Raw genomic sequence first — 27,018 nt, 5'->3', positions numbered from 1 at the left:
CTATGATCATACCACTGCACTCTGATCTAAGTGACAGAGTAAGATCCTGTCTCAAAAAAAAAATGCAGTGCATATTAAATGAAAAAGAACATTGAGTTACATGTAAAAGGTGCTGGGTTCTAAGCTCAGAAGAGTAGAAATGGTTGTTTTACTCACATGAGTGCCTGGGTGGGACATCAGGAATGTGGACTACAGAATTCTTCTTCATGGTACCAGATTGTCCAGAGCAAGGTGGGATATCCAGCATTGCTGGAGTCACCCACTAAATGTCAGGGGGACCTCCAATCACTGTGACAACCAGAAGCACCCCACCTATTTCCCATATGCCCCCTGGGGACCAGAGATAGGGTCTCACTGTTGTTCAGGCTGGAATGCAGTGGTGCCATCATAGCTCACTGCAGCCCCAACCTCCTGGGTCCATGATCATCTTACCTCAGTCTCCTGAGCAGCTAGCACTACAGATGTGTGCCACCATGCCTAGCTGATTTTCGTATTTTTTTGCAGAGAGAGGGTCTGACTCTGTCACCCAGGCTGGAGTGCAGTGGTGTGATCAGAGCTCACTGAAGCCTTAACCTCCCTGGCTCAAGCAATTAACCTCCATGATGGGTGGCTCAGGTCCATCTGCTCTGGCCTCACCCAGCGCCAGGAGCAGGTACTCAGTACCTACTCACTGAAGTCAAGTCAACTCCCCAAAGCCTGGGAGCTGCATAGATTGGAAGTGACGACTGAGAATCAGGCCTGTTCAGCTGCTCCCACTGGGCCTTGTGGCACTCACATGTGTATCTTTCCTTCCAGAAAACCCTGGACGACCTGCAGGCTGAGGAGGACAAGGTGAACCACCTGACCAAGAGTAACAGCAAGCTGAACACGCAGATCCATGAGGTAACACCCATTGCCATGGCCGTTTCTACAACTCCAAGGCCAGATCCCTCTGGAGGCAGAGGGTCCGAAGATAAGTTTTGGGAACTGAACCGATGCATCCCCTGGGAAGTTAGAGCCTTTCTGAGGCCACAGCTAAAGGGATCGGACCCAGTCTGGTTCCTTCTTGCTTTCTGACCTCAGACTTTCCTCTTCTGCCTTCTCTTACTGTTCTTGTCTCCGTAGCTGGAGGATAACTGGGAGCAGGAAAAGAAAATCCGGGCAGAGGTGGAAAAGGCTCGTCGGAAAGCTGAGAGTGACCTGAAGATGACCATCGACAACCTCAATGAGATGGAGCGTTCCAAGCTGGATCTTGAGGAGGTGGTGAAAAAGTACGTCTGTGTCATCTTTTGTTTTGTCCGTCACAATGGTAGCAATAGCTGGAGCTGCCTGAAGGGTGCCAGGAGCCAGGCACTGTATGGAGGGCCTCACATACATTCATGCACGTCCCAAGGACCTACCAGGCATGGAGGATATGCAGAGAGGTAGGGGCTTCGCTGTCTGCAGGGAATACACAGCATCACACAATACCTGGTGGGCACTGGGGAGGAGACAAGTGCCACCACCCCCGGGAACAGAGGACTCAGCAGGGTAGGGAGGCATCATAAAAGCCTGTGACCTGAGGTTGGGCATGGTGACTCACACCTGTAATCCCAGCACTTTAGGAGGTCAAAGTGGGAGGATGGCTTGAGGCCAGGAGCTCAAGACCAGCCTAGGCAACATAGCAAGACCCTCTCTCTACAAAAAATACAAAAATTAACTGGGCATGATGGAGCCAGCCTGTGGTCCCAGCTACTGGAAAGGCTGAGGCAGGAGGATCACTTAAGCCCAGGAGGTTGCGGCTGCAGTGAGCCATGATTATGCCACTGCACTGCAGTCTGGGCAACAGAGCAAGACCCTGTCTCAAAAAAAAAGTGTCACCTTAGTAAATGTGTGAATGAATGAGTGATGAAAAGTCTGAGGAGCTCATTCAGGGGTCTAACTGCTCTGAGGTGAGACCTTCTGGGCTGTCACCACAGAAGGCCAGAAGGGCTGCGAGGTGCATGCGTTTCGGCAGGTTCAAGGCCTCCTCTGGCAGCCTGGGTGCCATTCCCTCACCAGCTCACTAGTCTACCCTCAGAGCCTTTCCTAAGGAGACCATCCCTTCCCTTGTAGGAGAGATTTGGAAATAAACTCCATCAACTCGAAATATGAGGATGAGCAGTCTCTGAATTCCACACTGCAGCGGAAACTGAAGGAGCACCAGGTATGTCCAGGAGCAAGAAGCCTGAGCTCTCCATTGGAAATGCACCACTCTGAACCCTTTTTCATGTCAGCTACTGGGCAGTTGAGTGTTCCTGAGGAGCAAGATTGCCATGGAGTCCTTGGAGATCGACCTGTGTTCTCCTCACTAGGGGTGAAATCCAAAGTCCCTATGATGGTCATGAGGCCCTCCAACTTCCAACCTCTGCTTCCCGCTTGACCTCATCACTGAGTGTTTCCCTCCACTCTATCCAGCCATGCTGGCTCCTCGCCGGGTGTCACACATGCCAGGCCCCCTCCTGCCTGCCTCAGGGCCTTTGTGCATGCTCGCTGGGATCTGCTTCTCTCCAATTTTGACAGTAGCTGTCATATTCTCACATCCCTATTTTCCATCCTAAAAGGCTAAGGGGCTAACTTACTAACTTTGCACGAGAGATGAATCCTCTCCCTTCTCTGTCTGCTAGGCCCGAATTGAAGAGCTGGAAGAAGAACTAGAAGCTGAGAGGGCCATGAGAGCCAAGGTAAATGAAATATGTTTCCCCTTCTTGAGTCAAAAGACCTAATGGCAGCCACACATCCAACCATGAATAGAAACCTCCACTAAGGAAACCAGTAGAGGAGACGGGTGTCCAGCTAAAAAGTCTAGTTGCTTCTTGCATACCTACTGTGTGCCATGGACTGAACTGGCACACAGTAGGTATTCAATTAATCCACATTAATCATGATGTAAAAGGCAGATACTCTGTGTGGCTTGAGTCCAGAGGAGAAAAGACTGGTTCTACCTAGAGCACATGGGGGAGGAAACATTTGATCCCAAAGATGGAATTCAACAGGCAGATGCAGGGAGGAATGTCTAGGCATTCTCCCTAGACATTCAAATAGCACCTACCTTCATGGGGACAAAGGTGTAGACAGAGAAAGCATGTGTTAGCAAGAACAGAGTGTGGACGGAGGCTTGACGGTGGGGATCCTACAGGACAGTGAGCCCAGAAAGCTGGTGGGAGACAAATCACAGCATATCTAACCCCAAATTCAGCCAAATTGGACAGGTGGTGAGTAGGATGGACACTAATGCCCAGGCAGTGTGGGGAAGACAGACAGTGTCCTTCACTGAGCCTGCGGGATGACAGGCAGCGCACAAGGCCCCCAGGCACAGAATCCTGGCTTCTCAAAGCTAAAGCAGTCATCATGCTCTTTACTGGAGAAAAAGGAGCTCTGGGTGGTTACCATCGGTATCATTAAATCTCACCCAGCGGCCAGGCACAGTGGTTCATGCCTATAATCTGAATACTTTGGGAGACCAAGGCAGGAGGATCACTTGAGACCAGGATACCAGCCTAGACAACATGGTGAAACTCCAACTCTATAAAAAATTTACAGATTAGCCGGGTGTGGTGGCATGTGCCTGTAGTATCAGCTACTCGGGAGGCTGTGGTTAGAGGATTGCGTGAGCCAAGCAGGCAAAGGTTGCAGTGAGTCAAGATGGCGCTGCTGCACTCCAGCCTGAACCACAGAGGAAGGCTCTATCTCAAAAAAAAAAAAAAAAATTCACCTCAGGTGGAGAAACAACGCAGTGATCTGTCCCGGGACCTCGAAGACCTCAGTGACAGGCTGGAAGAAGCTGGTGGAGCCACATCTGCTCAGGTATCCATCCCAGGGGGCTCTGAAACCCCCAGCCCCGCCTGCATTTAGGGGAAAAAATGCTGGACTGTGAGCAGTAGGGTAAAGACTGGTTCATTCTTGCTAGGGTTCCTGAGATGAACTTGAGGAGAAACCAATTAATAATTTTAAAATGAGGCCTGGAGCGATGGTTCACATCTATAATCCCAACACCTGGAGAGGCCAAGGCAGAAGGATCACTTGAGCCCAGGGGTTTCCGGCCAGCCTGGGCAACACAACAAAACCCCATCTCTCAAACAAAAAAAAAAAACCTAGGCATGGTGGCACATTCTAGTTCCAGCTACTCAAGAGGCTAAAGTAGGAGGATCGCTTGAGCCTAGGGAGGTGGAGGCTGTGGTAAGCCGCTATGGCACCACTGCACTTCAGCCTGGGTGACAGAGCAAGACCCTGTCTCTCAAAAACAAACAGAAAGAGTTTGCTACTCACAGTTCCCAAGAGGAGGGGGCACAGCATGCTGTGCAGGGCCAAAGAAGCACTGGGGTTGGTTAGAAGGCAGAGGACAGGGAGAAATGTAGGCAAAGGCCTTTACTGTGGCTCCCGTGGGAAGGAACAGGTGAGGCAGGGCAAACAGGCTCCCAACTGGCCAGTTTGGACAATCTCAGTGGACTTCAGGGCTGACCCTAGTTGTTGGTACCTGGACCTGGACTGATTAAGGCAGGAGTATAGAGAGTAGAAACGTGAGAACCCAGCCGGGCGCGGTGGCTCATGCCTTTGATTCCAGCACTCTGGGAGGCTGAGATGGGTGGATCACCTGAGGTCAGGAGTTCAAAACCAGCCTGGCCAACATGGTGGAACCCCATATCTACTAAAAATACAAAAAATTTGCTGGGTGTGATGGTGGGTGCCTGTAATCCCAGCTACTCAGGAGGCTGAGGCAGGAGAATCACTTGAACTCAGGAGGCAGAGATTGTAGTGATCTCAGGAACCGAGATCACACCATTGCACTCCAGCCTAGGCAACAGAGTAAAACTCCATCTCAAAAAAACAAAAACAAACAAACAAACAAAAGAAACGTGAGAGCCTCATAAAGGAGGTGGTTGGGGGTGTGGGTTCTAGACTGGCTGGTTTGCATTTGAATAGTGTGCTCAAGGGTGAGTTGTTTGCTATCTCTACAAATTGGCTATCCCTAGGGTAGGGCAGGGGTGTCCCTCTAGAGATAGCAAAAACCCAGATGTTAAAGCATTGAATATAGAAAATAAAGATATGGTTAATACAGTGGGGTGACCTCACTACCCCACACTTCAAGGGCACTCCTCTGAGAGGCAAATGGGGCTGAGACCCAAGCCTCACCTCCTGGTGTGCAGCTGTGTCTTCTAATTCACATGAAGGTGTCATGGGGACCAGCAGAAGCCATGTGGCCTTCTCTTTCTAATTGCATGTCATCAACTCTCCTCAGTCACAGCTGCTGGAAGTCTGGGCCCCTTTACCGGGAGCTGCCTGGACTCCATGTCCACTGCCTCATCAACCTGGCCATAGTCCTCTCAGTAAGGGTATGTGCCTAGATCTGAAGCTGGTGCCCAGCTGTGGTCAGGGTCCTGGCAGGAAACAAAATCATTCCACATGGTATGAATGACAAAGCATCAACGAAGGGACGGGGACGATTTCTAGCAGTGTAGGAAGGGTTTAAAAACAACAGGGGCAAGGGTGCGGCGGCTCATGCCTATATCCCAACATTTTGAGAAGCTGAAGCTGGAGGATCGCTTGAGGCCAGGAGTTTGTGACTAGCCTGGCAACATAGCAAGACCCCATCTCTACAAAAAGAAAAATTGCTGGTAGTAGTGGCGGGCCCCTGTAGTCCCAGCTACTCAGGAGGCTGAGGTGGGAGGATTGCTTGGGCCCAGGGAGCTGAGGTTGCAGTGAGCCAAGATCATGCCACTGCACTCCAGACTGGATGACAGAGTAAGACTCTGTGTCAAAAAAAAAAAAAAAAAAAAAAAAAAAGAAGAAGGGGAAAAGAGGGGAGAGGAGGGGAGGGGAGGGGAGGGGATCACAGACTTGGTGGCTTAAAACCTCAGGATGGTATTCTTTCACAATTACGAGGCCAGAAGTCTGATGTGGGTAGGGTTGGCTCCTTCTGGAGGCCCTGAGGGAGAATGTTTCATCCTCCTCTCCCAGCCTCCAGTGGCAGCCAACAATCCTTGGAGCTCCTGGCTGGATGCATCCTTCCAATCACAGGGACTTCTTTATGTGTGTCTCTCTGGGTCCAAATTTCCCTCTTCTGAAAAGGACATCAGGTGGAGCATGGTGGCTCATGCCTGTAATCCGAGCACTTTGGGAGGCCAAGGCAGGCGGATCACCTGAGGTCAGCAGTTCGAGAAAAATCTGGCCAACATGGTGAAACCCTGTCTCTACTAAAAATACAAAAATTAACTGGGAGTGGTGGCAGGTGCCTGTAGTCCCAGCTACTCAGGAGGCTGAGGCAGGAGAATCGTTTGAACCCCAGAGGCAGAGGTTGAGGTAAGCCAAGACTGCGCCACTGCACTGCAGCCTGGGGGACAAGAGTGAAACTCCTCAAAAAAAAAAAAAAGAAAGGACGTCAGTCAGTCATTAGCTTAAGGCCCACCCTAATCCAGTATGACATCTTAACCAGCTCTATCTGCAAAGACGCTATGTCCAAATCAGGTTATTCACAGGGACCCGGGATTAGGACTTGAGTATATCATTTTGGAGGGCACAGTTTAACACACAACCCTCTCTAAACAAATCCTGTGAACAATCCCCGCACCCCAGAGGCCAAGCATTGGCATTTCAAGTAGGACTTCTTTTAGCAAGGTGCAGGAATATCAGGGGACCACCGAGCAGCTGGGCAGTGTCCACCCCGAAAAGGCTGGCACTGGCGAGTTCTGCTAAGCCGCTCCTCCTCTACCCCAGATCGAGCAGAACCGCAAGCGGGAGGCTGAGCTGCTAAAGCTGCGGCGGGAGCTGGAAGAGGCTGCCCTGCAGAGCGAGGCGACAGCCTCCACACTGCGCAAGAAGCACATGGACTCGATGGCCGAGTTAACGGAGCATGTGGAGAACCTGCAGAGGGTAAAGTCCAAGCTGGAGAAGGATAAACAGGTCATGAAGGCTGAGATCGATGACCTCAATGCCAGCGTGGAGACCATGCAGAAGTCCAAGGTGAATAACATAAATGTGTGCCAGGCACAGTGGCTCACTCCTGTAATTCCAGTACTTTGGGAGACTGAGGCAGGAGGATCACTCTTGGGAGGCCAGGAGTTGGGGACCAGCCTGGACAACAAAGCCAGACCTCATCTCTACAAAAAATAAAATTAGCCAGGCATGGTAGCATGCACCTGTAGTCCTCAGGAAGCTGAGGCAGGAGGATTGCTTGAGCCCAAAATACTGAGACTGTAGTGAGTATGATTGCACCACTGCACTCCAGCCTGGGCAACAGAGCGAGACCCTGTCTCTGAAATAAAATAACCTGCCAGGCACGGTAGCTCACAGCCAGGCACGGCAGCTTACAAAAATTAGCCAGGCATGGTGGCGCACACCTGTAGTCCCGGCTACTCAGGAGGCTGAGGCAAGAGAATCGCTTGAACCTGGGAGGTGGAGGATGCAGTGAGCCAAGACCACTCCACTGCACTCCAGCCTGGGCAACAGAGCAAGACTCCATCTCAAAAAAAGATAAAAAATAATAACCTAACTCTGCTTCAATTTCTTCATCTGTAACATGAAGATGATTGTAATAATCCCTACCTTAGAGTGCTACTGTGAAGGCTGCAATAGTCCCTGGCACATAAGAAATGCTCAGTAGGGCCAGGCGCGGTGGCTCACGCCTGTAATCCCAGCACTTTGGGAGGCCGAGGCAGGTGGATCACGACGTCAAGAGATGGAGACCATCCTGGTCAACATGGTGAAACCCCGTCTCTACTAAAAATACAAAAAATTAGCTGGGCATGGTGGCGTGTGCCTGTAATCCCAGCTACTCAGGAGGCTGAGCCAGGAGAATTGCCTGAACCCAGGAGGCGGAGGTTGCGGTGAGCCGAGATCGCGCCATTGCACTCCAGCCTGGATAACAAGAGCGAAACTCCGTCTCAAAAAAAAAAAAGAAATGCTCAGTAGGCCAGGCACAGTGGCTAATGCCTGTAATCCCAGCACTTTGAGAGGTCAAGGTAGACAGATCACTTGAGCCCAGTTTGAGACCAGCCTGGGCAACATAGTGAAACCCTGTCTCTACAAAAAATAAAAATAATTAGCCAGGTATGATAGCATGTGCCTGTGGTGCCAGCTACTCAGGAGGCTGGGGTGAGATGATTGTTTGAGCCCAGGATGTCGAGGCTACAGTGAGCTATGATTGCACCAATGCACTCCAGCCTGGGTGATAGAGTGAGACCCTGTCTCAAAAAAAAAAAAGAAAAGAAAAGACATTGGTGAGCCATTTGGGGTTTCTCAGACCAGGACATTCTAGAAGGACTAGGCAGGTGACCTGGGAGGCACATAGGAGAAACGGGAAAAATTGAGGGGGAAGTAAGAAGGGTTGGCCTCTCCCACCCGCAACTTCCCCACTGAGTTCATCCTTCCTGAGCAGATGAACGCCGAGGCCCACGTCAGAAAGCTGGAAGACAGCTTATCAGAAGCCAACGCCAAGGTGGCAGAGCTAGAGCGAAACCAAGCAGAAATCAATGCCATCAGGACCCGCCTCCAAGGTGAGCCCTCTCCTCCCTGCAGCTTGCTAAGGAGCCGTGCACAGAAAGGAACTGGGATTCTCAAGGAAACATTGCTTTCTTGGCCTTGGAAGATTCCCATCCAATCCCCTTGTGATGAGATGAGATTTTATTCCACCTGCTGAATATTCCAAGTAACATCTTTACAATGCAAAACAGGGAACACAATTCGAAGCATTTTGGTATCCGTTCTCTCACCTACCTGGTGAGATCAGCAGGACAGGCATTCATGCTGACAAAATACAATTTTCAAACATTTTTAAATGACCTACATACTAATATAAAGCAGACATGTGTCAAGGATTTATTTAACTCCTTAATGAGGGAACCAGAAAAATGGTAAAGCTGCCTTCAAAGAGCATTTGAAAGGCAGAGATTTACAGTCAGCTGGGAAAAGAAATGCTAAAATAACTTTGCTAAGTTAGATGCAGAACTGGTTAATGTCCTACAGGACAATAATACTGTAATCTCTGGGTTTAGTTCAAGGGTTTTTTTTTTCCGCTGCTGGAAGAAATGCACCTTTGTCATAGAGATCCATCTTTGCATCGCTAAAACAAAAATAATTGGCAATAACAAAACAAAATTGGCATCTCTGTAACAAAAAAAATTGACACCTTTGTCATAGAGATGCCTGTTTGCATCTCTAGAACAAAAATAATTGGCAATTTATCAATGTATCAGTTAATTTCTAACTGCAGAAGCAGTACTCTAATCACACAGGAGTAAACAGTAAGTCAAACAAAAGTGCATTTCCTTAGAGAACTAAATACTGCTGACTTCAGGTGGGCCTGTTAGTGCTTCAATGTGACATCAAGAGAACTTGCAGGCATCCTTTGGCTTTATTTCTCACATTTGGAATTCTTTAACAATATCCTGGCTGGGTGCAGTGGCTCATGCTTACAATTCCAGTACTCTGGGAGACAGACCAAGGAAGGAGGATTACTTGAGGCCAGGAGTTTGAGATTAGCCTGGGCAACATAACAAGACCCCCATCTCTACAAAAAAAAATTTTTTTAATAGGTGGGTGTGGTGAGCCACATTGGTGGTCCCAGCTACTTGGGAGGTTGAGGTGGGAGGATCACTTGAGCTCAGGAGTTCAAGGCTGCAATGAGTTATGATTGTGCCATTGCACCTGAGTCTGGGTAACCAAGCAATACCCTGTCTCAAAAAAAAAACAAACAGAAAGAAAAATCAATATCCCCATTTGATGGATAAGAAAAGTAAAGCTCAGTGACTTACAGGGTAGAACTGGAAATCCTTGCTTTTCCTTTCGGGCTCATGAACTTCTTCCTGGCCTCTGGCTCCAGCAATCATTCCACAAATGACAGGAGTGTAGGTTCTGGAATGGTGACAAACATATTTTACAAAGGAAATACTCTCTGTCTGTCCCACTGTTTCTCCAAACTCCTCTGCTACATCTCCTGACATGTAGGAAAGGGGGGCTTCATTATCTGAGGCCCCTAGCTCCATGCAGACCACCTGGATCTTGGCAACCCTTGAGCACTTGCCTTTCTTCTGGGCACACTTCATTTGGAGGCTGATGTGGTGATCCACTGTTCTCCCCATTCCAGCTCAGTTGGCCAAGCCATCATATTTATTGGGTACTTTAGGAGCAATGCCTTGGGGAACTGAGGATCTGGCTGGGGAAACAGTTCTTCATCCAATATTTCTTCCATTCCCTTCCCACCCAGCTGAAAATAGTGAACTGAGCAGGGAATATGAAGAATCCCAGAGCAGGCTCAATCAAATCCTAAGGATAAAGACATCTCTGACATCACAAGTGGATGATTATAAGAGACAGCTGGATGAAGAGTCAAAGGTTTGTTTGGGGGTAGGGTTGTGGTGGTGACAGAGCTGCCTCCTTAAAGTTATAGGTTACAGCTGGGGGAGGTTGGCTCATGCCTGTAATCCCAGCACTTTGGGAGGCCAAGGCAGGTGGATCACCTGAGGTCAGGAGTTCTAGATCAGTCTGGCCAACATGGCAAAACCCTGTCTCTACTAAAAATACAAAAATTAGCCAGGCATGGTTGGGCACCTATAATCCCAGCTACTTGGGAGGCTTAGACAGGAGACTTGCTTGAACCCAGGAGGCGGAGGTTGCAGGGAGCCAAGATCACACCATTGCACTCCAACCTGGGTGACAAGAGTGAAACTCCATTTCAGAAAAAAAAAAAAAAAGATTCCAAGTATGGTGGTGCACACCTGTGCACCCCCAGCTAAAGAAAGTTACATACTATGAAGAGGTCAAAGGAACACAGTAAGTATTTGATATCATAGCAAGTAAAAAAATTAACTACAAAACTATAGTATGTGATGTGTACATACTGAGACCCTGTGTCAAACAAACAGGGCCACAAGCAGGATAAAATTTGCCCCTGAAAGTTACACGATGCACCTTCCCTGTTCCCCTCTCTCTTACACAAATGAAATGAAATTACATATCTTTGTGGACAATAATAGAATGAAAATAAATTATAGGATAAACATAAAACCCTGATGGTTTGGATTGTGCAATCGTGTGTCTTTTCCCCCTTTCACCTGCCATCACTGCTGTCCAGTGTTATGTATAACTAAGTGGTGGCCCTGCGGGCTGCAGAAAACCCCCATGGGCCCCTGACAGGCTGGTCCCCACAGTCTCGCAGCACCGCCGTGGTGAGCCTGGCCAACACCAAGCATGACCTGGACCTGCTGAAGGAGCAGCTGGAGGAGGAGCAGGGAGGCAAGTCGGAGCTGCAGCGCCTCGTGTCCAAACTCAACACCGAGGTCACCACCTGGAGGACCAAGTATGAGACCGATGCCATCCAGAGGACAGAGGAGCTGGAGGAGACCAAGTGAGTGTCATCCTCCTGCTGGTAGAGCCAGGTGGGCTGGGCAGGTGGCGCTAGGGGCCTCACTACCATGTCAGTCACTGCTGAGGCAAGGGCCAAGCCCAGGAGAAGGACGTTCAGAGGCTCCTTTAAGAGGAGGACAATGTGTCTGGATAATGGAGCCTGCTTTGTGGGCCAGCCATGGTGGTTCATGCCTGTATTCACAGCACTTTGAGAGGTCATGGTGGGAGAATTGCTTAAGCCCAGAAGTTGGAGGCCACCCTGGGCAACATGGTGAGATCCTCATCTTGACAAAAAACTACAAAATTAGCCAGGCATGGTGGCATGTGCCTGTAGTCTCAGCTACTTGGGAGACTAAAGTGGGAGGATTGCTTGAGTCCAGGAATTGGAGGCTGCAGTGAGTAATGATCAAGCCACTGCACTCCAGCCTGGATGACAGAGCAAGATCCCATCTCTAAAAAAGAAAATTACAGGCCAGGCATGGTGGCTTACACCTGTAATCCCAGCACTTTGGGAGGCCAGGGCGGGTGGATCACAAGGTCAGGAGATCGAGACCATCCTGGCCAATATGGTGAAACCCTGTCTCTACTAAAAATACCAAAAAAAATAATAATTACCAGGCGTGGTGGCACACACCTATAGTCCCAGCTGCTTAGGAGGCTGAGGCAGGGGAATCTCTTGAACCCAGGTGGTGGAGGATGCCATCAGCCGAGATTGTGCCACTGCGCTACAGCATGGATGACAGAGCAAGACTCCATCTCAAAAGAAAAATAAAATAAAATTACAGAAGTGAACGCCTAAGGAAATAAGGGGGGACATGAAAGTGGCTCTGAGTCTCTCTCTTGTGTAAAAGGAGGCTGGCCTGGGTGCCCCTGGGTCCATGCACCCAGGGAAACCCTGTGAGTTAGGCACCCTAGGCCAGGCAGCAGAGGGGAGCCAATAAATTAAATCAAAAAACATAGTCAACTTAACAAACTCCTCTGTAAACTTCTGAGTTCTCTGAACAAATGGCCACATTTTTTCTTGTATAAAGCCAAATTAGATATAGAAAATGGCACACGTGCTCTAAGTGTTTCTGGGATCCCAGCCTGCTGACTGGTCCCATCCATTCACTGAAATTTCTGGTAATGTGATAGCAAATAAGGCATAGTGACTTCCAGCTGATGCAATACTTTTTTTTTTTTTTTTGCCTTATACTGAAATACAATCCAAGCAGATGCAATACTTTCATCTAAAGCTCTAAGCTCTTTTTCACCTTGAGCCTAAATTTGCCTTCCTGTGACTTCCATCTCTGTCCTCCAGGCCTTTATTATGGAGGCTGCTGGGCCCTGCCTGGTCCTCCCGCAAGTCTACTACTCCTGGGCTAAACCTAAATCTCAACCCCTAAGCTTGTCTCTGCCCCAGACACCCTCAGGGCCCCTCCATCCCCTGACTTAGACCTTTGCTCCTGTGTCCGCTTCTCAGAGAGTCTTCCCCCACGTCTGCATTTGACATTGTCACCCCCTCCCACCTAGACTGCCTGTCCCCTTCCTGGCTCTATTTGTCACCACAGTACTACGTTTTATAGGATATGTATTGGCTGCCTCCCCCTAGCTCCAGAACAAACATTTTGTTTGTTAGGGCAGGTAGCCTAGCCTGTTTTATTCACTGCTGCATCCCTAACACCTGCAGCAATCCTTGGGGCAGAGTAGAGAAAATAAGTGTTTGTTGAATGAATAAATAAGAGAGTGAATGTGGTGGCTCTCCTGTAAACACTGCATCTTTTCCAATGTTGGCACCAGAGCTTAGTACCATGCCCACCACACTGACCCTGGCAATGAGAAGGCGGTGCCTGTGAGTGCCTATGTTTCCTTGACAGCCCCTCTGGCCCTCATTTGCAGGAGGAAACTAGCCGCCAGACTTCAGGAGGCAGAAGAAGCAGCTGAAACTGCCCAGGCCCGGGCTGCCTCCCTAGAGAAAAATAAACAGAGACTCCAGGCAGAAGTTGAGGACCTCACCATCGACTTGGAGAAGGTCAGAGGGACAAATGCTCAAAGCTGCCTATTTACCGGAGCAGAGAGCCCACGGCAGGGCTAGGGAGAGACTGTCACACATCTGAGATCATCAGAAAGAAACACATGGCTCAAGAAGGTGCAGCACAGGGGTGCCTTCAGGAGCATGCTGGACACGGCTGCTGCTTGAGCACATGTTCATGAACTCTTCCAAGATCTAACACTCAACAAGCTACTGTTTAAACAAGGCCACAAGACCAAGCACAGTGGCTCATGCCTCTAATCCCAACATTTAGGGAGACCCTATTTCTACAAAAAACAAAAATTATTTTATTTTATTATTTTTAGTTTTTGAGAGAGAGTTCCGCTCTTGTTGCTCAGGCTGAAGTACAGTGGTGCGATCTCAGTTCACTACAACCTCTGCCTCCTGGGTTCAAGCGATTCTCCTACCTCAGCCTCCTGAGAAGCTGGGATTACAGGTGCCCGCCACCACACCTGGCTAATTTTTTGTATTTTTAGTAGAGATGAGATTTCATCATGTTGGCCAGGCTGATCTCGAACTCCTGACCTCAGGTGATCCACCTGCCTCGGTCTCCCAAAGTGCTGGGATTACAGGTGTGAGCCACTGCTCCTGGCCCCCCAAAAATTTTTAAATTAAAAACTTAGCCAGGTTTAGTGGCACATGCCTGTGGTCCCAACTACTTAGGAGGCTGAGGCATGAGCATCATTTGAACCAGGGGTTCAAGGCTGCAGTGAGCTGTGATTGTACCACTGTACTCCAGCCTGGGGGACAGAGTAAGAACCTGTCTTAAATAAATAAATAGGGCCACAAGCAGGATAAAATTTGCCCCTGAAAGTTACACGATGCACCTTCCCTGTTCCCCTCTCTCTTACACAAACTAAGTTCCACATACTTTGCGTGGCTAACTATTCCTATTTGCATCCCTGGTTCAAACTGAGTTGCCAGTCTCTATGAGAATTATGTGAGATTTCCAGTGGCATACACCTCCCTGGTCTTGGTCTAGATGGGACCATGATTCATGCTGACTGTCAGAGGCCAAATGCAGCCCAATGAAAGAATGTGGCTGCATGAAGTGGCCACATAGGCAGGAGGTCACATCCATGTGAAAGGTTTCAGAAAAAAAGTTCTGGCTCGGTGGTTCATGCTTGTCATCTCAGGACTTTGGAAGGCTGAGGTGGGAAGATTGCTTAAGCCCAAAAGGCTGAGGCTACAGTTAACTATACTTATGCCACTGCACTCCAGCCTAGGCAACAGAATGAGACCTCATCTCCTAAAAAAAAAAAAAGCTGGGCATGGCTCACACCTGTAATCCCAGAACTTTGGGAGGCCAAGGCGGGCAGATCACCTGAAGTTAGGAGTTTGAGACCAGCCTGGACAACATGGTGAAACCCCATCTCCACTAAAAATACAAATATTAGCTGGGCGTGGTGGCACACACCTGTAATCCAAGCTACTCAGGAGACTGACACAGGAGAATCGCTTGAACCTGGTAGGTGGAGATTGCAGTGAGCCAAGATCATGCCACTGCACTCTAGCCTGGGCAACAGAGCCAGACTCTGTCTCAAAAAAAAAAAAAAACTCCTGAAACTCAAAAAGGTTTTGCTACTCCACAAAAGAAACAATGCAAAACTTTACAAAAGTTAATATAGCACAACAGCAAATAGTTGCCAGAGAGTTATGAGAAAGGTGAAACCTAGGGAAAAATAAAGTAAAAGAATAGTCAGATATGAATTGGAAAATGACGTGTAATGTATATTACTGCATTACAGTGAAATACATTAAGGGGAGTTAGGCTGAATGTTATAAATCTGGAAAGGCCACTGTGGCTCAAACTCCTCATTTTACATTTTACAATTCTCTCATTTGAGAGAATTCTAACCTGGGAAAATAAGGTGGAATGCCCCAGGCCACATATCTCTCAGGGGAAGTTTTAGAACTGGCATGCAACTCTTTGCGGACTCTCTGTTCTGTGCTTCTGCCACAGGTGTTGAATTATATTCCAATTCCCAAGGAGTCTATAGCCTCAAGAGTTACTGGGGAAAGGGAAGGAAGAGTGGTTGGTGGGGGATGGGAGGAGGGGACAGAGGCAGGGAGGTTGGACCCCTAGAGACCATTTCTACCTTACTCTAGGCCAATGCTGCAGCCGCCGCCCTGGACAAGAAGCAGAGGCTCTTTGACAAGATGCTGGCTGAGTGGCAGCAGAAGTGTGAGGAGTTGCAGGTGGAGGTGGACAGCTCGCAGAAGGAGTGCCGCATGTACATGACAGAGAGCTTCAAGATCAAGACTGCCTACGAGGAGTCTCTGGAGCATCTAGAGGCAGTGAAGAAGGAGAATAAGACCCTGCAGGGTGAGTCTGAGGGCAGGTGGATGGGATGGGCCTGTAGGGATGGGGACATAGCCAGACCCCCCTTCATCCTGAGCACATCATCAGTTGAGCACCTGGCACATAGTAGGTGCTCAATAAGTGTTTGTTGACTGACTAGCAAGTGCTCTGTAGAAGCACTTCAGCATTCAGCAGTGTAACTTTAGGTGAATTGCTTAATCTTTCTATGCTTCACTTTCCTCATTTATAAAATGAGGAAATAGCCGGCATGGTGGCTCATGCCTGTAATCCCAGCACTTTGGGAGGCTGAAGTGGGCGGAACACTTGAGATCAGAAGTTGAAGACCGGCCTGACCGACATGGTGAAATCCCGTCTCTACTAAAAATACAAAAAATTAGCCAGGCAGGGGAGTGGGCGCCTGTATTCTTTTTTTTTTTTTTTCCCTTTCTGTTGTATGTAGCCTGTAGACCCAGCTACTTGGGAGGCTGAAGCAGGAGAATTGCTTGAACTGGGGTGGGAGGAGGAGGCAGGGGCTAGAGGTTGCAGTGAACCAAGATAATGCCACTGTACTCCAGCCTGGGCAACAGAAACACTATGTCTGAAAAAAACAAAAATAAAATAAAATAATTCTACCTTCCTTAAAAGGTGGTCATGACATGAAATAAGATTATGGGCTGGGCACGGTGGCTCATGCCTGTAACCCAACACTTTGGGAGGCCAAGGGGGGCAGATCATCTGAGGTGAGGAGTTCGAGATCAGCCTGACCAACATGGAGAAATCCCGTTTCAACTAAAAATACAAAATTAGCTGGGCATGGTGGCGCATGCCTGCAATCACAGCTACTCTGGAGGATGAGGCAGGAGAATCACTTGAACCCAGGAGGCGGAGGTTGCAGTGGGCCAAGATTGCACCATCACACTCCAGCCTGGGCAACAAGAGTGAAACTCCGTCTCAAGAAAAAATAAAAATAAAAAAGATTATGGCCAGATGTGGTGGCTCATGTCTACAATACCAGCACTTTGGGAGACATGCTTCTTACCCCAATGGAGGAATGACTGTCCCACCTGCCATGACCCTGGAATGCTGAGTCTGACTAACATGAATATTTTTATCTCAGAGGAGATAAAGGATCTCATTGATCAGCTGGGTGAGGGAGGAAGGAGTGTGCATGAGCTGCAGAAGTTGAAAAAAAAACTGGAGATGGAAAAGGAAGAACTCCAGGTGGCGCTGGAAGAAGCTGAGTCTTCCCTGGAGGTACCGTGGGGCCATCACGTTGGGGACTGTGGACCCTTGGCCAAGCACTGCACACCTTCTTGGCCAGAAAGACTAATGTTTTTATTCCTGGTAGGTTGAAGAGAGCAAGGTGATTCGAATTCAATTGGAACTGGCTCAAGTTAAAGCTGACATTGACCGGAGAATCCATGAGAAAGAAGAAGAATTTGAGGCTACCAGGTACAGAGCTGGTGGGATGGGAGGCTGACTCTTAAACAGTGTGATGGAGCAGAGTCCAGAAACCCGGGTCTCTCCCACCTACTAGTCGTGCGACCTTGGGCAATTCAGGTGAACCGCTCTGAACCTTAGTTTCCTCATCTGTGAAATGGAAATAAAGACTGTACTTCATACTGCTGTTTCTCTCTCTGGTTTACGAACACTTTGGGTTTTTTTGGATTTTTTTTTTTTTTTTGAGACAGAATGTTGCTCTGTTGCTCAGGCTGGAGTGTAGTGGTGCAATCGTGGCTCACTGCAACCTCTGCCTCCTGGGTTCAAGCAATTCTCCTGCCTCAGCCTCTCAAGTAGCTGGGATTACAGATGCATACCACCATGCCCAGCTAATTTTTTATTTTTAGTAGAGACAGGCTTTCACCGCCAGGATGGTCTTGAACTCCTAACCTCAAGTGATCCACCCACCTCAGCCTCCCAAAGTGCTGGAATTACAGGCATGAGCCACCACACCCGGCCCACGAACACTTTAGCATGTAGTATTTTAGCCATGATCGCTAATGAAGCAGAGCATCTGTTACGTGCTCACTGGCTTTTTGTATATCTTCTTTGGAGAAAAGTCTGTTGTTTGCCCCTTTCAAAAATTGGATTGCTTCTTTTTATTGTTGAGTTGTAAGAGTTGTTTACATATTCTGGACACTAGACTCCTATCAGATTTGATTCACAGATATTTTTTCCCATTCTATGGGTTGTCTTGTCACTTTCTATTTTTTTTTTTTTTTTTTGAGACGGAGTTTCGCTCTTGTTACCCAGGCTGGAGTGCAATGGTGCGATCTCGGCTCACCGCAACCTCCGCCTCCTGGGTTCAGGCAATTCTCCTGCCTCAGCCTCCTGAGTAGCTGGGATTACAGGCACGCGCCACCATGCCCAGCTAAGTTTTTGTATTTTTAGTAGAGACGAGGTTTCACCATGTTGACCAGGATGGTCTCGATCTCTTGACCTCGTGATCTACCCGCCTCAGCCTCCCAAAGTGCTGGGATTACAGACGTGAGCCACCGCGCCCGGCCCGTCTTGTCACTTTCTTAAAGGTATCCATTGAAGGACAAAAGTTATTTAATTTTGGTTGGGCGCAGTTGCTGACACCTGTAATCCTAGCACTCTGGGAGGCTGAGATGGAAGGATTGTTGGAGGCCAGGAGTTCACAACCAGCCTATGAGACCCCATTTCTAATAAAAAGAAAAGAAAAAAGTTTTTTAATCTTGAAAAAGTCCAGTATTTTTCATTTGGTCACTTGTGCTTTAGAGGTTATATCTAAAGACCCACTGCCTAATCCAGTCACAAAAATTGATGCATGTACTTCATTTGAAGAGTTGTATAGTTTTAGCTCTCCTATTTAGGGCTTTGATGCATCTTGGGTTAATTTTTGTACATGGTGTGAGGTAGGGGTTCAACTTTATTCTTTTGCATGTGGATATCTAGTTCTCCCAGCACTATTTGTTGAAAAGACTTTTCTCTCCATTGAATGTTCTTGGTACCCAAGTTGAAAATGAATTGACCATAAATGTGAAGGTGCCTTTGCAGAATCTCAATTCTATTCCATTGATATATATCTCTATCTTATACTAGGACCACACTGTTTTCATTACTTTAGCTCTGTAATAAGCTCTGAAATTGGGAAGTGTGTATCATACAAATTTGTTCTTCTTTTTCAAGATTTTTTTGTTGTTGTTATTCTGGGTCTCCCACATTTCCATGTACATTTTAGGACCAGTCTGTGAATTTCTGCAAAGAATGAGCTGGAATTCTGATAGGGATTGTGTCAAATCTGTAGATCAATTTGAGGATTATTACCACCTTAACAATATTAAGTCTTCTGACCCATGAGCATATATCTTTTTGTTTATTTACATCTTCCTTAGTTTTTTTCAATAATGTTTTATACTTTGCACTTATATTTATTTTTTAAGTCAAAGTGAATCACTATTTCATTCACTTTGGGGGATGTGATAATACCCTCTCACATATCTGGAAATTGAAAACAACTCAAGATGCTCTAAACCCAACATATGCCTGTAAGTAGTGGGCACTGAGGGGTGGAGCTGAGGCGAGCACAGTGAGGGGTGGGGATTTCTGAAAAGGCAGGTGACAGGGTCTTTTTTTTTTTTTTTAATCTTTTTTAGTCTGCTGCAGGAGACAGGGTCTTTATATGACAACCATGTATTTGCCTCAATTCAGCAAGTGTTTAGAACACTTATCTCCTTGGTCTCCTATAAAGGGAGATTAGTACAGCTTATATGATGGTTTTATGGAAATATTTATGTTGATTACAGTATAACTATTATACATACAACCCTGGCCTGGGCAATATGGTGAAACCTCATCTTTCCAAAAAAACAAATTCAAAAATTAGCCAGCTGTGGTGGCACACACCTCCCGAGTAGTCCCAGCTATTCAGGAGGCGGAAGTGGAAGGATTGCTTGAGCCCATGAGGTCGAGGCTGCAGTGAGCCAAGATTGTACCACTGCACTCCAGCCTGGGTAACAAAGTAAGACTCTGTCTCAAAAAATATATATATAAATATAAATAAAGACAATCAACTGATGATTGTTGTTTTGAAGAGAAATATAAACCTGACTTGCATGGCCAAAGCTCACATTCTGTAATGGAAAAACCAGGGACTTTAGCATCTGGATTTGAATCATGACTCCATTCTGGGCCAAATGCATGACCTTTGGCATGTTTTCAGCATCTGAGAGCCTTAGTGTTTTTGCAGGGCTGGTTTACATGTTAAATGAACTGGGATTATATAAGATATGTGGGAAATGTTCAGTAAATATGACCTTACCAGCCAGGCACAGTGGCTCACACCTGTAATCCCAGCACTTTGGGAGGCTGAGGTGGGAGGATCGCCAAAAAAAAAAAAATAGCTGGGTGTAGGGGCATGGCCTGTAGTCCCAGTTACTCAGGAGGCTGAGATGAGAAGATCACTTGAGCCCTGGAGTTTGAGGCTGTAGTGAGCTATGATCACACTACTACACCACCACAGACTGTGATGGTTTTTCCATTACAGCCTGAGCCACAGAGTGAGACCTTGTCTCTAAAACAGCAAAATGACCTTCCTTTTATTTCCCCAAAGCATAAAATCCTCATCCCTACCTTGCACCTTTTTAAGGGTTTAATTTCACAACATGGTGGCTGTATTCATGCTGGTGCTGAGACCTCTTCCCAAGAAAGGTTTAGGACAGACTGAACAGCCAGCAGAGTATGCCAAGGTCTTCTCTGCTTGGACTTACAGGAAGAACCACCAGCGGGCAATTGAGTCCTTGCAGGCCAGCCTGGAGGCAGAGGCCAAGGGCCGGGCAGAGGCACTTCGGCTCAAGAAGAAGATGGAGACAGACCTGAATGAGATGGAAATCCAGCTGGACCACGCCAACAAGAACAACAGTGAACTTGTAAAGACACTGAAAAGGTTGCAACAGCAAATCAAGGTAGTGATCTGGGAGGAGGCAAAACTAGGTACAAGGCAGACCATTATCAGCTGAGTCTGAAGGCCTAAAATGAGCTAACTGAATGCATGTCTTCAGCCAAGATAAAGGCATAAGAGTGAGAATGTGGGGTGGCTGGCAGTCCAAGGAACAGGAGGTTTGGGGACTATATAAATAAGAGGCCCCCAACCACCAAAAGTCCAGATTCCAGGCAACTAGAAAGATGGACCAAAGGAGGGAAACAGGAAGTTGGGCCTGTCTTGATTATTGATTGATTGATTGATTGATTGACTGAGATGGAGTTTCACTGTTGTTGCCCAGGCTGCAGTGCAGTATCGAGATCTCAGCTCACTGCAACCTCTGCCTCCCAGGTTCAAGCAATTTTCCTGCCTCAGTCTCCCAAGTACCTGGGATTACGGGTACCCGCCAACATGCCTGGCTAATTTTTGTATTTTTAATAGAGAGGGGGTTTCACCATATTGGCCAGGCTGGTCTCGAAAACCTGACCTCAGGTGATTTGCCCGCCTTGGCCTCCCAAAGTGCTGGGATTACAGGCGTGAGCCACCACGCCCAGCCCCATTGTGATTTGTAAAATCATGTTTTACTTATTATAAACTATTTCAGACATAGAGAAATGAAGAACACAACAAAACTCATATACTCACTACTTGCCTTAAAAAATAAACAGGCCAGGTGCAGTGGCGCATGCCTGTAATCCCAGCACTTTGGGAGGCCGAGGTGGGTGGATCACGAGGTCAGAAGTTCAAGACCAGCCAGGCCAACATGGTGAAACCCCCATCTCTAAAAAAATAAAAATAAAAATAAAATAAACACAAACAGAGCTGAACATCCCTTTATAATCACTCCATTATGAGGCTGGTCTTTACAGCATACACAGCCAGAATCACACATCCAACGCTTGCTGACTGGAGACATGCCCTAACTAGGCACTGTTTTAGGTGTCCAAGAGTAGACAAGACAATACTGGGCACACTTGGTGTTCACATGTAGCCCGTTACTCAGGAGGCTGAGGAGAGAGGATCGCTTGAGGCCAGGAGTTCGTGATCAGCCCGGGTAGCATAGCGAGACCCCATCTCCACAAAAAATAAAATTAGCTGAGCATGGTGGTGTGTGCCTGTAGTTCCAGCTACTCAGGAGTCTGAAGTGGGAGGATCACTTGAGCCCAGGAATTGGAGGCTGCAGTGAGCTATGACTATATCACTGCACTCCAGCCTGGGTGAGAGTGAGACCCTGTCTCAAAAACAACAACAACAAAAAAAATCAAACAGTGGACAAAACAGAGAAACATCACCCTGCAGACAGTAACAAAAATAAAACTGTAGTATTAAAACTGGTGATAAGTTCTATGGAGAAATAAGCAGACAGGCCAAACGCAGTGGCTCACACCTGTAATCCCAGTATTTTGGGAGGCCAAGGTGGCAGATCACTAGAGGTCAGGAGTTCAAGACCAACCTGAGCAACATGGTGATACCCCGTCTCTACTAAAAATACAAAAATTAGCCGAGTGTGGTGGCAAGCACCTGTAATCCCAGCTACTTGGGAAGCTAAGACAGGAAAATCACTTGATCCCGGGAGGCGGAGATTGCAGTGAGCCAAGATAGCACCACTGCACTCCAGCCTAGGGCACAGAGCAAGACTCCATCTCAATAAAAGAGAAATAAGAAATAAGAAGACAGAGGAGAGCTGGGGATCAGCCTAGCCAGGATTAGAATATGATTGTCAGAGGTCACTGGGGAGGCCTCCTTGAGAAGGCTGTGCTGGGAACACCAGGCACTCTATCATAAGGAAAGGTTTGACTTCCTGTTAGATAACTTCCTGGGTCCTGGCCCTGCTGAGGCTCCACCACACCATAAACTCCCCAAGAACAGGTCTGCTCCTCACTTTTCCTCTGTGGCCTCCCTGCCTGCCCAGTTTCCTGCCAAACTCAGTCGATAAAGATCAGGGCACCCTCAAGCCTGGCCACCCCCACATGGTTCCACGGACCAGGGTATGGGCTCAGACTGGGTCCCTGTGCCCCCCAGGACTTGCAGGTCCAGATGGACGAGGACGCCAGGCAGCACGAGGAGCTGCGGGAGCAGTACAACCTGCAGGAGCGGCGCCTGAGCCTGCTGCAGACAGAGCTGGAGGAGGTGCGCTCGGCCCTGGAGGGCAGCGAGCGTTCACGCAAGCTGCTGGAGCAGGAGGTGGTGGAGATCACCGAGCGGCACAACGAGATCAACATCCAGGTAGGACAGGGCTCCTGGGTCAGTGCCACTCACACCCACACTCCAGGAGCTAGGGAGTGCTGGGGTAAGGCCAGGATGGTGCCCAAACCGCATGAGCGCCCCTCAAAACTCAGAGGCAGGCAGTTCCCCCAACTCGGCAAATCCTCAAAACTCATCTGCAGGGCTTTTTGTAAAACTGTGATTTAAAAGTCCAGGATATAAAATATATCCCAGCATGGGCTGCATGCAGTGGCTCATGCCTGTAATCCCAGCACTTTGGGAGGCCGAGGCGGGTGGATCACCTGAGGTCAGGAGTTCAAGACCAGCCTGGCCAACATGGTGAAACCCCATCTCTACTAAAAATACAAAAATTAGCCAGGCGTGGTGGTGCGAACCTGTAATCCCACCTACACAGGAGGCTGAGGCAGGAGAATTTCTTGAACCGGGGAGGCAGAAGTTGCAGTGAGCCGAAGTCATGCCACTGTACTCTAGCCTGGGTGACAGAGCGAGACTCCATCTCAAAAAAAAAAGTGTGTGGGCCCAGACGCAGTGGCTCATGCCTATAATCCCAGAACTTTGGGAGGCCAAGGCGGGTGGATCACTAGGTCAAGAGATCGAGACCATCCTGGTCAACAAGGTGAAACCCCGTCTCGACTAAAAAAATACAAAAATTAGCTGGGCATGGTGGCACACGCCTGTAGTCCCAGCTACTCGGGAGGCTGAGGCAGGAGAATTGCTTGAACCCAGGAGGCGGAGGTTAAGTTGAGCCGAGATCGCGCCATGGCACTCCAGCCTGGGTAACAAGAGCGAAACTCCGTCTCAAAAAAAAAAAAAAAGAGTGTGTGTGTGTATATATATATATTTATATATATGTGTATATATATATTTTATGTATGTATATTTTTATATATGTGTGTATATATAATTTATATGTATATATACATATATAAATATATGTATATATATGTGTATGTGTGTGTGTATATATACACACACACACACACATAAATATATATACACACACATATAAGCTGCTATTTGGGAGGCTAAGGCACAAGATCCCTTGAACCCTGGAGGTCAAGGCTGCAGTGAGCCAAGATTGCAGCACTGCACTCCAGCCTGGGCAACAGAACGAGACTCTGACTCAAAAATAAAAATAAAATAAAATATATCATCTTGGCCAGGCACAGTGGCTCACATCTGTAATCCCAGCACTATGGGAGCCAGAGCTGGGAGGATTGCTTGAGTTCAAGAGTTCGAGACCAGCCTAGGCAACAGAGCCAAATCCTGTCTGTAAAAACATACAAAAAATTAGTTGGTGGTGTGCATCTGTAGTCCCAGGTACTCAGAAAGCTAAGGTGGGAGAATCGCTTCAGCCTAAAAGGTTCAAGCTGCAGTAAGCGGTGATTGCACCATTACACAATCCAGCCTGAGTGAGAGAGCTAGATCCTGCCTCAAAAAAAAAAAAAAAATGCAGGAGAGGGACCCTTACCCCATGCAGAGGGCACAGGGCCATTTCCTGTTGGGGTCTGTCAAGCATATCTGGCAGAGGTCGCTTTCCTGGACACAGGAAGGGCCATGCAGAACCCTGGCTCATGGTGATATCTCCCTTTCTTCCTCCAGAACCAGAGCCTCCTTGTGGTCAAACGCAAGCTAGAATCTGATGTCCAGCGCATCTCCAACGAGCACGAGGAGCTCATCAGTGAGTTCCGCTCAGCGGATGAGAGGGCCAAGAAGGCCATGACGGACGTAAGTGCGTGTGTCCCTTGCTGCTGGCTGGCAGGCAGGCCCTGGGCACCTGCTGAGGACCGGGCTGCCTGCGCAGGAAGGCCCCCTCCTCCCCTCATGGGCCACTGTGGACCCAAGCATGGTGCCCTGCCAGGGAGAGTGTGGCCCAAGGCTTTTCTAAAAAGCCACACACATAAAAGTAAGAAAGAATTATAAGCTCTAGGTGATCATGTGAAAGATGACAGCACGAGGCCCAGGGTCTTGCATCAAAGAAACCATCAAAGTGGGCTCATGTGGGCAGGCTTTTTGGCAATGGGATGCATTAAAACAGCCTTGGGCTGGGCATGGTGGCTCATGCCTGTAATCCCAGCACTTTGGGAGGCCAAGGCGGGAGGATTGCTTGAGGCCAGGATTTCAAGACCAGCCTGGGCAACATAGCGAGACCCTGTCTACTGAAAATTTTTTAAATTAGCCAGGCATTGTGGCACATGCCTGTAGTCCCAGCTACTCAGAAGGCTGAGATGGGAGGATCACCTGAGCCCAGGAGTTTGAGGTTGCAGTGAGTCATGATCCTACCATTGCACTGCAGCCTGGGTGACAAAATGAAACTCTGTGTCAAAACATGAAATAATAACAGCAATAAAATAAAACAGTCTCGGGCCGGGTGCGGTGGCTCACACCTGCAATCCCAGCACTTTGGGAGGCTGAGGTGGGCAGATCACCTGAGGTCAGGAGTTCGAGACCAGATTCCCCTCCCCTCTCGGAGGCAAAGGAGAGCATAGGGCACCCCCTCCACCAAATCCCAATATGGAGAAACCCCAACTCTACTAAAAGTTATATACAAAGTTAGCTGGGCATGGTGGCAGGCGCCTATAATCCCAGCTACTCGGGAGGCTGAGGCAGGTGAATCACTTCAACCCAGGAGGCAGAGGTTGCAGTGAGCTGAGATCATGCCATTGCACTCCAGCCTGGGCAACAAGAGCAAAACTCTGTCTCAAAAAAAAAAATCAGCCTTGATGGAAGGGCTAGTAAAAGGAAGATGGATGAGCCCAAGGATGCAGAGGAGGATGTTGGCAAGATATGCCCCCAAGTGCTCTCATCCCAGTATCCCTTTGGGTGTTCACACCAGCCTCGAGTGGTAGGTTCTATTTACTCCCCACTTTGAAGATGAAGGAATACAGATTTTCATCATCAGACTCCTCTCACTTGATTGAAATCCCAGGAGTTCAGGAACACTGCTGGTCTTATTTGTTGCTACCTCTCAAGAGCACAGGCCTGTGCCTGGTACACCATAGACCCTCATGAACATTTGTGGAATGAACGTAAGGAGAAAGGGGCTGAGAGGGGATTAGCAACGTGCTGAAGGTCACTCAGGGCTGGACACAGTCCTAGGTCTTCCAATTCTAGAGGCTGTGCTCTTCCCACACTCCATGCTGTGCCCCTTGTGGAGGTGGCAGTCAGTTGGGTTTGGCTTGAGTGCTCCCAAGTGGTGGGAGTCTGTGGGGACGGGAGGCATGAGCTTGGCTTCCCCTCCCCTCTCGGGGGCAAAGGGGAGCACAGGGCACCCCCTCCACCAAACCCCAGCAGCATGTTAGTGGGGCTCCCCTTGTCAACCAATTGGTTTCCTAGAGACCAGGAGACAAGGTCTCACATCTCTCAAAGGTGCTATGAACCTGGGTAGCACCCAGCTCTAACTCCTGCTCTTCTCCTCCCCACCCGCAGGCTGCCCGCATGGCAGAAGAACTCCGGCAAGAGCAGGACCACTGCATGCACCTGGAGAAGATCAAGAAGAACTATGAGGTCACCATCAAAGACCTGCAGGCCAAGATGGAGGAGGCGGAGCAGCTGGCTCTGAAAGGCGGGAAGCGCACAATCATGAAGCTGGAGGCCAGGGTGAGGGCGATAAAGGGCTCAGCCAAGGGAGGAACGGCGACCTGGTGGGGGGCAAGGGGATGTGGGGTGCCTGTCTTTTGCCAAAAACATGTCCTGTGTTTGATGAAGAATCGGGTTATGCAAGTGCTAGGAAAGCAGAGGAAATGGAAAGGACCAGGTGCAGTGGCTCACGCCTGTAATCCTAGCACTTTAAGAGGCCAAAGCAGGAGGATTGCTTGAGGCCAGGATTTTGAAACCAGCCTGGGCAACATAGTGAGACCTCCACCTCTACAAAAAAAAAAAAAAAGTTCAATTAACTGGGTTTGGTGGCATATGCCTGTAGTCCCAGCTACTCAGGAGGCTAAGGTGGGAAGACAGCTTGAGCCCAGGAGGTTGAGGCTGCCATGAGATACAATAGCACTATTGCACTTCAGGCTGGTGACAGAGCCAGACTCTGTCTCAAAAAGAAAGAGAAAAGAAGGAAAAAAAGAAAGAAGGGAAGGAGGGAAGAAGGAAGGGAAAGAAAGAGAAAAGGAAATTGAGAGAAGAGCTCAAATTTCTCTGAAGTTCTCCTCTCTGCTTTCCCTCCCTGTCACC

At 48.3% G+C, this 27,018-nt stretch overlaps 1 protein-coding gene across 2 annotated transcripts in view; it reads left to right on the top strand.

Annotated features, from left to right (window-relative positions):
- LOC105719403 (myosin-16) overlaps nt 1-27,018 on the top strand; it is an 81,562-nt gene that overhangs the window by 48,651 nt on the left and 5,893 nt on the right. The window contains exons 24-40 of one of the 2 annotated variants that reach the window (XM_064376352.1): nt 796-882; nt 1,105-1,250; nt 2,074-2,164; nt 2,625-2,681; nt 3,718-3,804; nt 6,712-6,957; nt 8,372-8,489; nt 10,199-10,326; nt 11,142-11,338; nt 13,216-13,348; nt 15,479-15,695; nt 16,789-16,925; nt 17,020-17,123; nt 20,407-20,599; nt 22,639-22,842; nt 24,445-24,570; nt 26,272-26,442. In XM_064376352.1, coding sequence (XP_064232422.1) covers nt 796-882; nt 1,105-1,250; nt 2,074-2,164; nt 2,625-2,681; nt 3,718-3,804; nt 6,712-6,957; nt 8,372-8,489; nt 10,199-10,326; nt 11,142-11,338; nt 13,216-13,348; nt 15,479-15,695; nt 16,789-16,925; nt 17,020-17,123; nt 20,407-20,599; nt 22,639-22,842; nt 24,445-24,570; nt 26,272-26,442 — 2,442 coding nt within the window. The remainder of the gene's footprint in view (nt 1-795; nt 883-1,104; nt 1,251-2,073; nt 2,165-2,624; nt 2,682-3,717; nt 3,805-6,711; nt 6,958-8,371; nt 8,490-10,198; nt 10,327-11,141; nt 11,339-13,215; nt 13,349-15,478; nt 15,696-16,788; nt 16,926-17,019; nt 17,124-20,406; nt 20,600-22,638; nt 22,843-24,444; nt 24,571-26,271; nt 26,443-27,018) is intronic. The other variant, XM_064376353.1, reaches the window with a different exon arrangement.

The sequence above is a fragment of the Aotus nancymaae genome, unplaced genomic scaffold (assembly GCF_030222135.1).
Source record: "Aotus nancymaae isolate 86718 unplaced genomic scaffold, 86718_ANA_hifiasm-v0.15.2.pri h1tg000015l_0, whole genome shotgun sequence".
NCBI classification, from domain to species: domain Eukaryota; kingdom Metazoa; phylum Chordata; class Mammalia; order Primates; family Aotidae; genus Aotus; species Aotus nancymaae.
Note: the sequence above shows the minus strand (reverse complement) of the source record. Positions and strands in the feature narration are given on the sequence as shown.